Consider the following 15,813-nt stretch of genomic DNA (forward strand, 5'->3'; position numbering starts at 1 on the left):
GGTTATTTTGAAATATAGAGAAGTCAGATTTTATTTTTAAACTCTTTAGGAAATTTGTTTATTTGTTTATTCATTTTTTTGAGAGAGAGAATCTCTTTTTTTTTTAAATATATGAAATTTATTGTCAAATTGGTTTCCATATAACACCCAGTGCCCATCCCAACAGGTGCCCTCCTCAATATCCATCAGCCACCCTCCCCTCTCTCCCACCCCCCCCCCCATCAGCCCTCAGTTTGTTCTCAGTTTTTAAGAGTCTCTTATGCTTTGGCGAGAGAGAGAGGGAGGGAGGGAGGGAGGGAGAATCTCAAGTAGGCTCCATGCTGTCAGCACAGAGCCCAACATGGGGCTCAATCCCACTAACTGTGAGATGACCTGAGCGAAAACCAAGAGTCAGATGTTTAACCGACTGAGCCACCCAGGCACCCCAGAAATAATTATTTTAAAATATTGTCTCTAGTATAAGTGATCACTGTTTCAGATGAGTTAGGAAAGAAAGAATAGATCTGTGAAAAAGTAAATCTTTTCCACTAATAACTATACAGTGGAGAAGCAGACGCTCCCAGCATTAACCAAATGGTCAAGCTTAACATCACTAGTGATGTCATGTGGACTTCACATATCCCCTGTTGTGATGAGAAGGGCACCTCACTTCTATGACATTCTTTCTGTAAACTCAAGCACGGTCAAAAATATGAGAATAAAATCAGCTAAACACCTTGAGGGCATGTGCTACAGAATACCTGACCAGTAACCCTCGAAACTCTTAAGGTCACGAAAAACAAAGACTGAGAAACTATCCCACACCAGAGGAGAGTGCGGATATATGATGATAAATGTTATGTATCCTAGGTTAGATCCTGAAACAGATAAGGACATTAATGGAAGAAACAGGTGAGACCTGAATAATGTCTGGGGTTTACTTAATAGGACCATACTGATGAAGGTTTGTTACTTTTGATGAATGTACCATAGTAACATGACGTGGTAACATTAGGAGAAAGTGAAACTGAATGAGGGGTATATGGGAACATTCTGTACTATCTTTGCAACTTTTCTGTAAATCTAAGATTCCAAAATAAAAAGTTTATTTAAAAGGTAAAGTTATATTTTCTAATTCCATTCTACAAATTTATTGAATGCCTGTTAAGTGCAAGGCAGTGTACTCACTACTGCAGGAGATAGTGTGTAAGACACTTTACCTGCTCCTGTCCCTAAGGAGTTGTTATTCTGTTGGGGACTGAGACAGCTGATACCAAGCAGAACATGATGGAACCTGTGCTAAGTATTTTATTTTTTGTTTTATTTTTTTAGGTTTTATTTATTTTGAGAGAACAGAGAAGAGTCAGAGAGAGAAGGAGAGAGTGAGAATCTCAAGCAGGTTCCACACTGCCAGTGCGGAGCCCGACGTGGGGCTCAGACTCATGAACTGAGAGATCATGATCTGAGCCAAAGTTGGAGTCTTAACAGACTGAGCCACCCAGGCGCCCCATGAAGCCTGTGCCAAGAATTAAGATGCTTTGGGGTCTGGGGTTGGAGAGTAAGACATTAAATGAAAGCTGTTAAATATCCCATGCCCACCCCACCCAATACATACACCAAAGAGTCAGCATTTAGAATGAACTTTGGGCAGGATTTTAGTAACCACAGGCATTAGAAAGGAAATATATATCATTCCCACCAGCTTGGGCTCACGACCTGCCCTGCCAGTTACTAGCTCTATGACCTTAGGTGAGTCATTTAATATCCCTGTCTTTGTTCTTCATTTGTAAGGTAGGATTAATGATTCCTATCTCAAAGCATTGTGAGAATCACAGGAGGTATGCATGTAGTTTAGCAAAGCATCTGACACATAATAAGCTCTTAATGTGAACTATTAGAACTAGAGGGAGGCATGTATTGATGTAACACCATCAAGAAAGGTGTGGGGCCCCAGAAGGTATAGAATGTTTGGGAAAATATTGTAGTATATGTTTAGAAGGATGAATTGGGACCATCTTGTAAGTGCTTTAATTTACAAGCTGAGGAGTTTGAACTTTTTTGGTGGTTATTAGGAAGTCTTTGAAAATCTTTGTGTAGGAGGGAGTAAAGAGATTGCGTCTGAGTTTTAAGATTAATTTGTTAGAAGTGTGAGGGGAGTATTAGAGATTCTCACATGGGCTGCTGCCCTCCCAGTCACTTGGTGAATTACATTAGTGTCCCTTTAGCTTTGAATTCTGTGAAACCGGTAGTTCAAAATGCTCTGGATGATTAATGTTGTGTGATGGTAGTCTGTTACATGTAACTGGGGATCTCAAAGGCAGGACCACCAATATACAGATACGTTTAATGTGTGTTTAGTATTATAAAAAAAAAGGTCATTGATATTTTCAGAGATACTGGTTCAGAACTCCTTTTGTAGGTGATGCTTTTGGTTTTGCACCCCCCCCCCCTTTTTAAAGCAGTTTAAGCAGATAAGAGCTAAACAGTACTTTATTGACTTCCTGTGAAGCTTGTTGAAAGAAGTTCCGTTGTATCTATTTTTAAAGCTGATTACTCTGAGCAGAGGATGCTGCTATTGAGTTATAAATGTCATGTCACTATGTTCTCAGTCAGCATTCTTTGGATGACATTAGTGTTTGCATGTAAGGTTTTTGGAGTCCAGTGACTACGAAAGCAGCATGGTTATCACTGAAATGGTACCAGTACATGAAGTACTTACAAGCATTGATCAATTCACCATTCAACAGTATAATTAATTTGTCATCATCTCTGGAGTCTTTAGCCCACACCATGGCTAAATGTCAAAAAATGGGTTATATTGACCTCATTTGGGAGAATGTTTTACAACTCCAAAATGATACTGTATAATGTTGTGTAGCTATTTATGAATCATTGTATTAAAAGTGTTAATCACTTTGAAATTTACCCACTGGGAAATACAGGTTCATTGGGTCCACAAATACTAAAGTACATTTCAGCCTAAATTATTTGGGTTTCCCCCCAGTGTTTTACTATGAAAATTTTCATTCATACAGAAACATTGAAAGAACTTTACACCAATCCTATACCTGTCCCCTAGATTCTACAAGTAACTAAATTATAAAAGGAAAGTCTTGCTTCCTTTGCTTTAAAAATCAAAGAAACTTCTTTCTGAGTCTTTGAACCATTTTCACGTGAGACAGTGTTTTGAAATGGCTGAGATGATTTTTGATGTTTCTATGTTACCTTTTTTTAATGTTTTTAACACTTATTTAACATTTAATATTTATTTTTGAGAGCAAGAGCGACCAAGGCGGGGATAGAGCGATGGGGATAGAGGAGCCTAAGTAGGCTCCGTGCTGACAGCAGAAAGCCTGATGCAGGGCTTGAACTTAGGGATTATGAGATCATGACCTGAGCTGAAGTCTGATGCTCAACAGACTGAGCCACCCAGACACCCCTGTGTTATTTCTTCAGAAAGAAAATTGAGTAAAATAATTCACAGATTCTGGCATTTAGCAAGTCTCTAATGTTAGAATGTATAACAATATTTAAAAAAAATTTTTTTTAAGTTTATTTTGAGAGAGAGAGAGAGCACAGGCAGGGAAGGGACAGAAGGAAAAGGAGAGACAGAATCCCGAGCAGGCTCTGCAGCGACCTCACAGAGCCCGATGGCAGGGCTTGAACTCATGAACTATGAGATCATGACCTGAGCTGAGATCAAGAGTCGGACACTTAACCAACTGTGCCACCCAGGCATCCCCAAATAGGTAACAATATTTAACTTACCACATTAGATTAACAGACTCTGTGTCGACAGCAGAAAACCCAGCATGGGGCTCGAACTCACAATCCACGAGATCCCAACCTGAGCCAAAGTCAGTCACTTAACCAACTGATCCACGCACGCATCCCCTCCAGGAAATACATTTTAGATCTCTAGTCTTTTTAACTATTCTCACATATATTTTCACATACTCCTTTGTAGAAAGAATAGACAGACCATGCTTGTGAGTTACAGAATTTATTACTATCAAAATGGAGTTTGTTGTTTTTTTTTTTTAAGGACCGTACTTTAAGTTCATGTATTTATTTTGAGAGAGAAAGCACAAGTAGGGGAGGGGCAGATAGAAGGGAGCAAGGATCCCAAGCAGGCTCCACACTGGCAGTCCAGAGCCCGACATGGGTTTCGAAATCACGAACTGTGAGATCATGACCTGAGCTGAAGTAGACACCTAACCAACTGGGGCATCCAGGCGCCCCCAAAATGGAGTTTCAGAAACGTAACCCTAAGTGAGACTATCTTTATGAATACATTGGACTAACTGTATTGTAAGTCATCATTGTTTTCTAAAAGATCTCAATCTCTTAATACTTATTTCTGAAAAGTCCTTTTCTTCATGAAATAAATTGTTGCTGTACTTGGAAGGGATGGAGCATTCTCATTAAAGCAAGAGTGGTACCATTCTCAGTATTCCTCTTAAATGTTCATAAATTTTAATATAAAGAGTTAATTTATCTCCCCATACTATGTTCTTTTTTTCATTTCCTCTTTCTCTGCAAAGTACTTTGTGGCCATGAGTTCTAAAGATGGCTTGTTTTTCAGTATTTTGTGTAGTAAGTTCATTGGTTGGAATCATTTGAAGAGTTTTCTGTTTATCTCATGTTCATACAAAGGCTACTTTTCAACACTGTCCTGTTTGATTTATAGAAATGGTGATTGCAATTCCTATCAAGTTGTATTTATCTTTCTACTGTAGAAGCTAAAGCAGGAGCTATATTGCTTCTTTAATCTTTTTTTTTTTTAATTTTTTTTTTTAATGTTTACTTATTTTGGGGACAGAGAGAGACAGAGCATGAACGGGGGAGGGGCAGAGAGAGAGGGAGACACAGAATCGGAAGCAGGCTCCAGGCTCTGAGCCATCAGCCCAGAGCCCGACGCGGGCTCGAACTCACGGACCGCGAGATCGTGACCTGGCTGAAGTCGGACGCTTAACCGACTGAGCCACCCAGGCGCCCCGCTTCTTTAATCTTTAATATAGCTGTGTATTGGTGACAGAAATCTTAGTCCCTTATTAACTGAAACTATACACAGAAAATGTAACCATTATTTTAGGCCTCAGGTACAAAGGTATGTTGGCTTGTAGAGTAGGACCTGAGTTAGGGGGAAAGAGCTGACACGGTCTGAACTTTGAAAACAACTGACACTGTATACTGAGTCAGCATTCGATTATTATGGGGAAGTTGTGAGCTAAGAGAAGAGGAGGAGGGAAGCTAGAGGGTAGAATTTGTGGTTACTTAGGTGTAGATGTTTGGTGTCAAAGGTCATAAAAATGGGAGCACCTGGGTGGCTCAGTTGGTTGAGCATCCAACTTCGGCTCGGGTCATGATCTCATGGTTTGTGAGTTCGAGTCCCGCTTCGGGCTCTGTGCTGACAACTTGGAGCCTGGACCCTGCTTGGGATTCTCTGTCTGTCTGTCTGTCTGTCTCTCTCTCTCCCTTTCTCTCTCTCTCTCTGCCCCTCCCCCCACTTGCTCCCTGTCTCGCTCTCAAAAATAAACATTAAAAAAAAATGACTTCCTTCTTCAAATACCTCGTGAGTTAAAGTAAAACCTGTATTACTTGCTACTGCTGGAACGTAAGAAAAGTTTTGTCTTCAGGGTATTTATAAAAAAATAGAACAGTTGTGTTCCTTTGTGGCTCTTTGGAGAATTGTTAGAACATATTGTATGAATTGAAGTAACTGCTGACAGAATTTTGAAAAGTATTGCTTACCTCGTAATAAGCTAAATATCCATCACGCCTCGTTGTTCTAAGATTACATGTTTAGACGGATTCTGCTGATTAAACTCAGCCTTATACACAGCACTCAACCATAAGCCAGCGGCCTTAAAATGTTATTGAACAGAATTTCAACTCAGATCAGTTACAAAATGCTGTGACCCGTGGGCTTTTATAGATATTTAATTTCCTTTTAAGAAGTATGATGCTTATGGTGCACAACTCTGGTGGTTTTCAGAAATGTAAGTTGGCTTTTTGGGGATGCATCCTTGAGTAGGAAAGTGTCTCAAATTGATTTTCAGTAACTATTTCAGTCAGCACTTTGAGTTCCTCTTAGGTGCCTGGTGCCATTACATCCTTGTGGTCAATAACTTTCCCTTTTCTTTTCTTTCTCTCTCTTTTTTTTTTTTTTTTTTTTGTGGCTTCACAAATTAAAATAGCTTTCTGCTCATTATGATTTTGGTGTGTATATTTTATCTCTGATCCAGCATCGTGCTGGACCCTTGGTAGATCTCACTGGAACATTCTTTGAAAAGATGCCAACAGGGGCGCCTGGGTGGCGCAGTCGGTTAAGCGTCCGACTTCAGCCAGGTCACGATCTCGCGGTCCGTGAGTTCGAGCCCCGCGTCGGGCTCTGTGCTGACGGCTCAGAGCCTGGAGCCTGTTTCCGATTCTGTGTCTCCCTCTCTCTCTGCCCCTCCCCCGTTCATGCTCTGTCTCTCTCTGTCCCAAAAATAAATAAAACGTTGAAAAAAAAAAAATTAAAAAAAAAAAAAAAAAAAAAAAAGAAAAGATGCCAACACAGCTCAGTCATCCCAGACTCCCTTCTTGCCCCTGCTTCAGACTTGGCTTAGAAGTCAACTCTCAAAAGAGAGGTTCCTAAGACGACCCTCTCTAAAACAGCAACTCTCCATGACTCTCTTCTCATAGGCTGCATTGTTTTTCTTCAAAGCACTTTTCTCCCACCACCTGATGCTCTCCCACGGGAACAGGAATGCCGAAAAGCCAGATTTTGTTTTGTTCATAGCTGCATCCATCCCTAGAGCCTAGCACTAGTAGGCAGTGTTTTCTGAAGGTATAACGAAAGTTAGAAATGGTGGCAGCTGCCCAAAGGGATGTGAATACCCGTTAGAAATGGATTTAGCTCTCGTGTACATAGATAACGATAGTACAAGAGGGGTTCAGATGACATGAGAGCTGCGGTGAACGTGCTGTGGGTATTTGAGTGGTTTATTACTTCTAGCTGGCTTCTTAGGAAATGACATTTAAGCTGCGTCTTATTTCAGACTAGGGAAACTGATAAGCAGAGGCTTACAGGTGGGAAAGTGAACAAGGGTAGTATGTATGAGAAAAGATGACGTATTCAGTTTGGCTAGAACATACTCGTGAAGAAGTAAGAAATTAGTTAGAGAGGTAGCTTAGATTCAAGTCAGCGGAAAGCCTTCAAATCAAAATTGAGTTTGGGTTTTGTCCCCCTGGCAGTGTGGAAATTGTTTTTTCCCCTCCTTAAAAAGGCAGTTATAGGGGCGCCTGGGTGGCGCAGTCGGTTAAGCGTCCGACTTCAGCCAGGTCACGATCTCGCGGTCCGTGAGTTCGAGCCCCGCGTCGGGCTCTGGGCTGATGGCTCAGAGCCTGGAGCCTGTTTCCGATTCTGTGTCTCCCTCTCTCTCTGCCCCTCCCCCGTTCATGCTCTGTCTCTCTCTGTCCCAAAAATAAATAAACGTTGAAAAAAAAAAAATTAAAAAAAAAAAAAAAAGCAGTTATATATGTGGCATGATTCACCTTCACAGGAGGAGACTGGAGACTGAAGTCTGTTTTTGTTACTGTATTTAATTTTAATTCCAGTTGGTTAACGTACAGTGTAATAATGGGGTGCCTGGGTGGCTCAGTTGGTTAAGCGTCCGACTTTTGATTTCGGCTCAGGTCATGATCTTGCGGTTTCATGGGTTCGAGCCCTATGTCCATGCTGAATCTGCTTCGGATTCTCCCTCTCTCTTCCCCTCCCCCGCTTGTTTTCTCTCGGTCTCTCTCAAAATAAATAAAAAAAAAAAACCTGTAATATTCGTTTTAAGATGTACAGTTTAGTGATTCTACACTTGCATTCATCACCCTGTGCTCATCATAAGTGCCCTCCTTAATCCCCATCATCTGTTTCACCCGTCTCCCACCCTCCTCCCCTCTGCTAACTATCAGAGTTCCCTGTAGTTAAGAGTCTGTTTCTTGGCTTGCCTGTCTTATTTCCTTTACTCATATGTTTCTTAAATTACATGTATGAGTGAAATCATATGGTATTTGTCTTTCTCTGCCTGACTTATCTCACTTAGTGTTATACTTTCTAGCTCCATGCATGTGGTTGCAAATGGGAAGCTTTCATTTTTTATAGCAGAGTAATAGTTCATTGTGTGTGTATATACATCTTTATCCATCAGTCAGTGGACACTTGGGCTGCTTCCATAATTTGGCTATTATAAATTATGCTGCTATAAACATAGGCGTGCATGTATCTCTTTGAACCAGTGCTTTTGTAATTTTTGGATAAATACCCAGTAGTGCAATTACTGGATTGTAGGATCGTTCTATTTTTACCTTTTTTTTTTTTTTTTTTTAAAAGGCTGAGACCTAATCATAGGACTAGAGACCACTCCCCTCCTCCTCCCCCTCACCCTAACCACATTTTTTTGGTAATGTTTATTTTTGAGAGAGAGAGAGACAAAGTGTGAGCAGGGAAGGGACAGAGACAGAGGAAGGCACAGAATTTGAAGCAGGCTCCAGGCTCCGGTGCTGTCAGCACAGAGCCCGAAGTGGGGCTCGAACCCACCAACTGGGAGATGATGACCTGAGCCGAAGTCGGACATCAACCGACTGAGTCACCCAGGCGTCCCTATTTTTACCTTTCTAAGGTACCACCGTATGGTTTTCCACAGTGGCTACAGCAGTTCACTTCCTACCAACTGCATGAGGGTTCCTTTTTCTCCCCATCCTCACCAACAGTTGTTTCTTGTGTGTTGATTGGAGCCATTCTGACAGGTGTGAGGCGATATCTCTTTGTGGTTTTCATTTGCATTGCCCTGATGTTGAGTGATGTTGAACATCTTTTCACGTGTCTGTTGGCCATCTGTGTGGAAGACTAAAGTTTGAATTGTGGAGTAGGTGGGGGAGGGTAGCAACGAACTTCAATTAAAATCATGTAGTTTAAAGGTAGGAAGACAACAGTGGTCAGCAAATTGACAAATAGGTCAGATATGGAGAATAAGGGAGGTGGAAGAAGCCAAGATAACTCTAAGCTTTATATTTACATATATATTTCAGAAGCTCTTTATTAAAAAAAATTTTTTTTAATGTTTATTTTAGAGAGAGCACGCACATGCGCTCCTGCGTGCAGGCGGGGAAGGGGCGGAGAGAGAGGGAGACAGAGGATCCAAAGTGGGCTCTGTGCTGAGAGTGGAGAGCCCGATGTGAGTCTTGAACCCATGAAACCATGGTGAGATCATGACCTAAGTCGGAGTTGGATGCTTAACTGACTGAATCACCCAGGCGCCCTTCTAAGGTTTTGAATTTGTGGGAAGTAAGATGGTGTTGTCATTACAGAGAATATGAAGACAGAACAGATTTGAGAAGGAAGATTAATTTAATTTTGAACATGTTGCTTTGAGGTGTTAGCATGTGAATGGAGAAGTATAGTTGGCAGTTGGAAAGTTACCAAATTTTAAGATTTGGGAATCGCTTGCAGAGTGGTTTCTCAAGCTTCTGATTGTGAAGGAAGAGTCAAGAGATTACACGGAGAGAGAAAAGAAAGTAGCCGAGAGCATATTCTTGGGAAATAGCTCTGTTGAGAGAATAGGAAGAAAAGCCAAAGAAAGACAAAGCCAGTAGGAGAACCAAGAGAGGACAGCATGAGAGAAACCAAAGAAAGATACTTTCAGGAGGAAATAAGAGTCCTGAAAAAGCTGTTAAAACCTTGCGAGTGTGATATAATATCTTCTTGGTCATATTATACATATATTACTCTGCTGTACTGTTTAGCATAGTTTGTTTTGTTTTTTGTTTTTTTAATATTTAAGTAACCTATACCCGCAGTGTGGGACTTAAACTCACGACCCTGAGATCAAGAGTCGCATGTTTTCTGTCTGAGCCAGCCAGGCGCCCCAGCATAGCTCTTTACACATAGTAAGTTCTCAACAATTTAGCATAACTTAAGGAAATCCTGGGCTCTCACTTGTTTCTCTTTAAAGATTAACATTTAGCAGAATGTGATCTATGTTTATTGAGGTTCAGTCTACTGTGTCCCGCTGACGATTTGAAAGTAAGGTCATTGGGAATAATTGGTGCTTTGCACATTTTCTACCAAGTTCTGTGTTGCAGAATTCTTCTGAGATATATTCGTGATATATTCTTTTTTTTTTTTTTTTGAGTTTTTAAAGTTTATTTATTTTTGAGAGAGAGAGTAAGGGAGGGACAGAGAAGGAGGGAGAAACAGGATCCCAAGAGGGATTGATGCGGGACTCAACCGCACAAATTGGAAGATCATGACCAGAGTTGAAATCAAGAGTCAGATGCTAACTGCCCGAGCCACCCAGGCGCCCCTAAAAATTTTATTTTTAAGTACTCTCTATACCCAATGTGAAACTCGGAACCCACGACCCCAAGATCAAGTGTCGCATGTTTTACCAGCTGAGCCAATCAGGCACCCCATTCTGTGATACAGCCTTGATCTTTATGATTTTTGTTACAACTTTGGTAAAATAGTAAAAGTTCTAGCAAGCCATAATGGAAGGATCTCCGAGTGCCAAGAGGAGAACTGCTGGTGGAACTCAGGGATTGGAGAAGTGCTTGTATTCCTGTCTCACACTTGATCTATTTAGCATATGAATTATTTTAAGACTGTCTTCAAGGAATATATTATCACTTTTGTAGGTGCTTTCAGAAAACAAATAGGAAACTAGAAAGAGAATAACTTGCTACAAGTGCAAGAAGACATATCAGGAAAGTGGAGCGGATTTGTTGAAAAGCTGACTGGAAAGATTTCAGTAGCATTTTGCACAAGAGTCAGGGCCAGAGAGACTTGTTTACTTTGGTGCAGCATTTTGTACATTAAAGACAAAGATGGGATCTCCATTATAACAGAAAGAGAAAAGTCTCTCTCTATTAAAGAGAATTTTTAGATGATCAAATTTGATTATGAATTGACTTGAAATTTTATAAGCCACTCATGACAAGAACAGACTTTTGAATACAGAAATACCAATGATTGAGACAAAGGGAAGGTAGTGCAGCCGGTAGCTGGTTTGGTGCTTAACAGTAAAGCATCTGTCTGTATCTTTTCTGTGTGACAGCACATTAAAGATAAGAAAGGTAATCTGATTACAGTATACACCTAGGAGTGCCTGGCTGGCTCAGTCGGTGGAGCATGTGACTCTTTAATTTTAGAGAGAGAGAGAGTGCTAGCAGAGGGGGTGGAGAATCTTAACGTGCGCGGCTCAGTCCCACAACCCTCAGATCATGACCTGAGCCAAAATCAAGAATTGGACGCTTAACCGAATGAGCCACCCAGGTGCCCCAACACAGTGATTACATAACTCAGTACATTAAGCTGTGTGGCATCTTTATGATTCCATTCATTAAGCAGAGATTACACAGGTTATTAGAATAAGTTCCCTGATTGTCAAAGCAGAATAGTAGCATATTCACTTAGGAATTTTTACATGGTTTGGATTTTAGCACTTTAGTTTTGGTATAGGATGAGGAGTTGTTTTGGTAAAACTTAACCTCTTTAAGGTCTGATTTAAGTGGAAAGTATTTGTTAGGTCTTAGATATTTAAATTGAGAATTGTAATTTATTAATTTATTAGTAATTTATTTTTTAATTTGTGTGAGTCATATGATGATTCGTTTTAAAATCCAGAATAGCTTATAGAAAGCTATTCTGATTATTTTGCTTTTTTAGCATTTCCTCTCTTTTGTGAGATTAGTCGAGGTGTTCAAGTAAGTACCTTTATTTGAGTCCTCTGTCATCTTCACAATGTGGATTCGTTCACATTAGTGAATACTCAGAGGTATTTGGCTTGAGTTAGATTAAAAGCCTTAAAATATATTCCTGTTAATTTTTTCTATTTACTATAGGACATCTTTTGAATGGAGGGAATGGGAGTGGATCTAGTGAGTGCCACAGTCTTTGTTCTGTCTGCATCTTTCATATGATGTTAGAGCAAAAACAGTTTCTGAAGCCCTGCTTTGAACACAGATAGTATCACAGAGTACTTCATATGTCAACAGCACATTTCCTTCCTCTCTCCTTTCCTAGTTTTATAATATCTCTGAATAATATTGATCAGAAAGTATATTGGAAGAGGTTTTTCGTAAATGTATATTCATGTTCATATTAATTACATACGTGACTAGGTTGATTTCAGTGAATTTAAAATAAAAATAACTTTATGTGTTTAATTATTGCACTTCTGATCATTTGTAGGCGAAACCTAACCAAACTGTCACTGATCTTCAGCCACATGCTGGCGGAACTAAAAGGAATCTTTCCAAGTGGACTCTTTCAAGGAGACACATTTCGGATTACGAAAGCAGACGCTGCAGAATTTTGGAGGAAAGCTTTTGGGGAAAAGTAAGTGCCCAAATAATTTGAACTATGAAAAACTAAAACATATGTTTTGGCCTTTTGTGTATTTTTAAATTTTTTATCTAATTTTTAACTTTTTTTCCTTTTTTTTTTTAATGTTTATTTTATTTTGAGAGAGAGAAAGAGTGGGGGAGGAGCAGAGAGGGGGAGAGAGAAAGAATCCCAACCAGGCCTCCTGCTCAGCACGAAGCCCGACACAGGGCTTGATGTCACAAGTGATCTCACAAATGTGAGCTGAAATCAGGAGTCAGATGCTGAACCAACTGAACCACCCAGCTGCCCCAACTTTTTTTAAGTAAACTCTAACCCCAGTGTGGAGCTCGAAATCACAACCCTGAGTCATATGGTCTTCTGACTGAGCCCCTACTTATTTTTTTATGAATGGAATAATATGGGAAAGCATAGAGAAAAATAACGAACATGAATGTACAGTAGCTTCCTCCCTCCCCCCCCTTATCTGCAGTCTTACTTTCCATGGTCTCAGTTCCCTGCGGTCAACTGTGGTCCAGAAGCAGGTGATCCTCCTGATACTTCATCAGAAGGTCACTAGTAGCCTAACACTACATCACAGTGCCTACGTGATTCACCTCCCTTCATCACATCACGTAGGCATTTTATCATCTCACATCACCCACCACAAGAAGGGTATGTACCGTGAGATATTGTGAGAGGGAAAGATCATATTTCCATAACTTCCATTACAGTATATTGTTACAGTTCTATTTGATTAGTTATTGTTCTTAATCTCTCAGTGTGCCTAATTTAGAAATTAAACTTTATCTTAGGTGTGTGTGTATAGGACGAAACATAATATATATAGGGTTTGGTATTTACCTGCGTTTGCAGGCATCCACTGAGGGTTTTTGCAAAGTATCCTTTGCAGATAAGGGAGGACGTACTGTATCTGCTTCCCTGCTTTGGTGTAAATAGTTAACTTTTTTTTCTTTTTGGAGAAAATTTCGCAGATTCAATTGAGACCCGTGCTCTTTGTTTGAATATTTATTTCTTTTTCTCCCCATCCGTTCTGCTGTTAGTGGACATATGTTTCACATTATTTGCTATCACAAACAGCGCTGAGGTGAACAAAATTATATTCACCTTCATAGGCAGGAGCTTCTTCATAGTTCCATGCTAGGAGCAAAATAGCCAAATCAGGGGGTTTCACATCCTCTGCTTTGCCAGATATTGCCCAGTTGCTTTCCAAAGTGGTTATACTAGTTTATATCCCTCTGAGTAGTGTACGTAAATTCCAGTAGCTCCACAGTCTGGCTAACACTGCTGATGTGAATTGGGTGTCATATTTTGCTTTATAGTCCTGATGACATGGGAGACTGAGCATCTTTTCACAAGTGTGACCAGTCAGGATTCTTACTCTAACTTGCCTATTCCTCTTCCTGACTTGTCCTTTTTACTACTCTTTCTCCTCTTGTAAGATACGTATTGTCTGTTAGTTACTTACATTACAAGTATCTTTTAATCTGTAGCTGGTTTTTCCACTTTCCTTATATTGTCTTTTGATGTATAGAAGTTTTAAATTCGACAGACAGATTCATGAATTAAGCTTATGCTCTTAAGTATTAATATAAATGTTCTTGTATGTCCTCTGAAACTTTGGATCAAGGAAATGAAAAGATAGAAAACAATAAAACTTTTTCATCGAATATATAGATCCTAATGTAAATTTCTTTTTAAATGCCACCTTTTTCAAAATATGTGTAAATGTAAAACATAGAATAATTAGTGATTTAAAAATCTGGGTAAAGAGGATGGGAATAAGTTTAACTTTGTTTCTTTTACCTTAATAACTACATTAGAAAAGAGTTCAAAATGCCACTTGATGTCTTAAAACTTTTCAAAGGCAATGAGCTTGTATTTTGAGAAATAGAAATCCCGTAATATCTGGTGCTTGCCTTATCTGGGGTTTAATCACTTATATTAATAATTTATTCCTCATCCCTGTCAAACTCTGTTGCTCCTGTGCCATCAGCCTATTTCCTCCTGTCTCATCCTTGAGAGTGTGAGTTCCTCAAAGAACTCAGAATGTATTTCATGCTTTGAAAAAGTTATTTTGGGGGCCCCTGGGTGACTCAGTCGGTTGAGCTTCTGACTTTGGCTCAGGTCATGATCTCGTGGTCCTTGAGTTTGAGCCCCGCGACAGGCTCTGTGCCTACAGCTCAGAGCCCGGAGCCTGTTCAGATTCTGTGTCTTCCTCTCTCTGTGCCCCTCCCCCACTCGTGCTTTGTCTCCCTCTGTCTCAAAAATAAATAAACATTAAAAAAAAATTAAAAAAAGAAAAAGTTATTTTGGGGCGCCTAGGTGGCTCAGTCGGTTAAGTGTCCAACTCTTGGATTTTGGTTCAGGTCATGATCTCACGGTTCGTGGGATCGAGCCCCATGTTGGACTCTGCCCTGACAGCTCGGAGCCTGCTTGTGATTCTCTCCCCTCCTCTCTCTGCCCTTCTCCCGCTCGTGCACGTGCACATGCGTGTGCAGTCTCTCTCAAAATGAATAAATATTTTTTTTTTTTAATTTTTTTTTTCAACGTTTATTTATTTTTGGGACAGAGAGAGACAGAGCATGAACGGGGGAGGGGCAGAGAGAGAGGGAGACACAGAACCGGAAACAGGCTCCAGGCTCTGAGCCATCAGCCCAGAGCCCGACGCGGGGCTCGAACTCACGGACCGCGAGATCGTGACCTGGCTGAAGTCGGACGCTTAACCGACTGCGCCACCCAGGCGCCCCTCAAAATGAATAAATATTTAAAAAAATAAAAAACTTAGTTTAAACGTAAGCTTTCTGTTAATTGAGGCCTGGCCAGAGGTTGCATTTATTATATAAAAAGAGTAATTTCCTCTCTCTTTCCATGCTTCCCTAAATGGAACAAATGTGTGAAGAAAGATGACAAAGGGGTTAGTTTGTGACCTTCTGCCAGAGAATAGTGGAAGAAGATGTCTCTGTTACTAATGTACGCATTAGAAAGTTAAGAAATAACATCGTTTACTCCCTTTCTCTTCTCAATCCAAAATATAGCTTAGCTTCTTTAAGAGAATTGAAATTGGTTTTAAGACCTTATGTGGCTTTCTTTTCCTTGGTTATTTTAGCAATGCCCAGAATTGTCTGTTGTCTCACTCAGTGCCTTCCCTCCCACTCCCCAACCCCCCCCCCCCCCCCAGGACAATAGTCCCTTGGAAGAGTTTCCGACAGGCCCTTCACGAAGTGCATCCCATCAGTTCTGGGCTCGAGGCCATGGCTCTGAAATCCACTATTGATCTGACCTGCAATGATTATATTTCAGTTTTTGAATTTGACATCTTTACAAGACTCTTTCAGGTAGGATACTAAAAACAGAAAACTAACAACTAGTTGTTGCTACTTTTCTGAAGAGAGAGCTCTTTAAAAAAGTAACATTTGAAAGTTTATTGTATAAAAGTATTTTTAGTCTAG

The 15,813-nt window shown here is 40.2% G+C and overlaps 1 protein-coding gene across 1 annotated transcript in view; it reads left to right on the forward strand.

Annotated features, from left to right (window-relative positions):
• The window catches only part of CBL (Cbl proto-oncogene), an 85,350-nt gene that overhangs the window by 38,705 nt on the left and 30,832 nt on the right, over positions 1-15,813 (forward strand). The window contains exons 3-4 of the mRNA XM_047070437.1: positions 12,209-12,355; positions 15,543-15,699. Of these exons, the coding sequence (XP_046926393.1) occupies positions 12,209-12,355; positions 15,543-15,699 (304 nt within the window). The remainder of the gene's footprint in view (positions 1-12,208; positions 12,356-15,542; positions 15,700-15,813) is intronic.

Source organism: Lynx rufus, unplaced genomic scaffold, assembly GCF_022079265.1.
Source record: "Lynx rufus isolate CCGP_SWC_20201006 ecotype Redwood Valley unplaced genomic scaffold, mLynRuf1.p SCAF_9, whole genome shotgun sequence".
Taxonomy (NCBI): domain Eukaryota; kingdom Metazoa; phylum Chordata; class Mammalia; order Carnivora; family Felidae; genus Lynx; species Lynx rufus.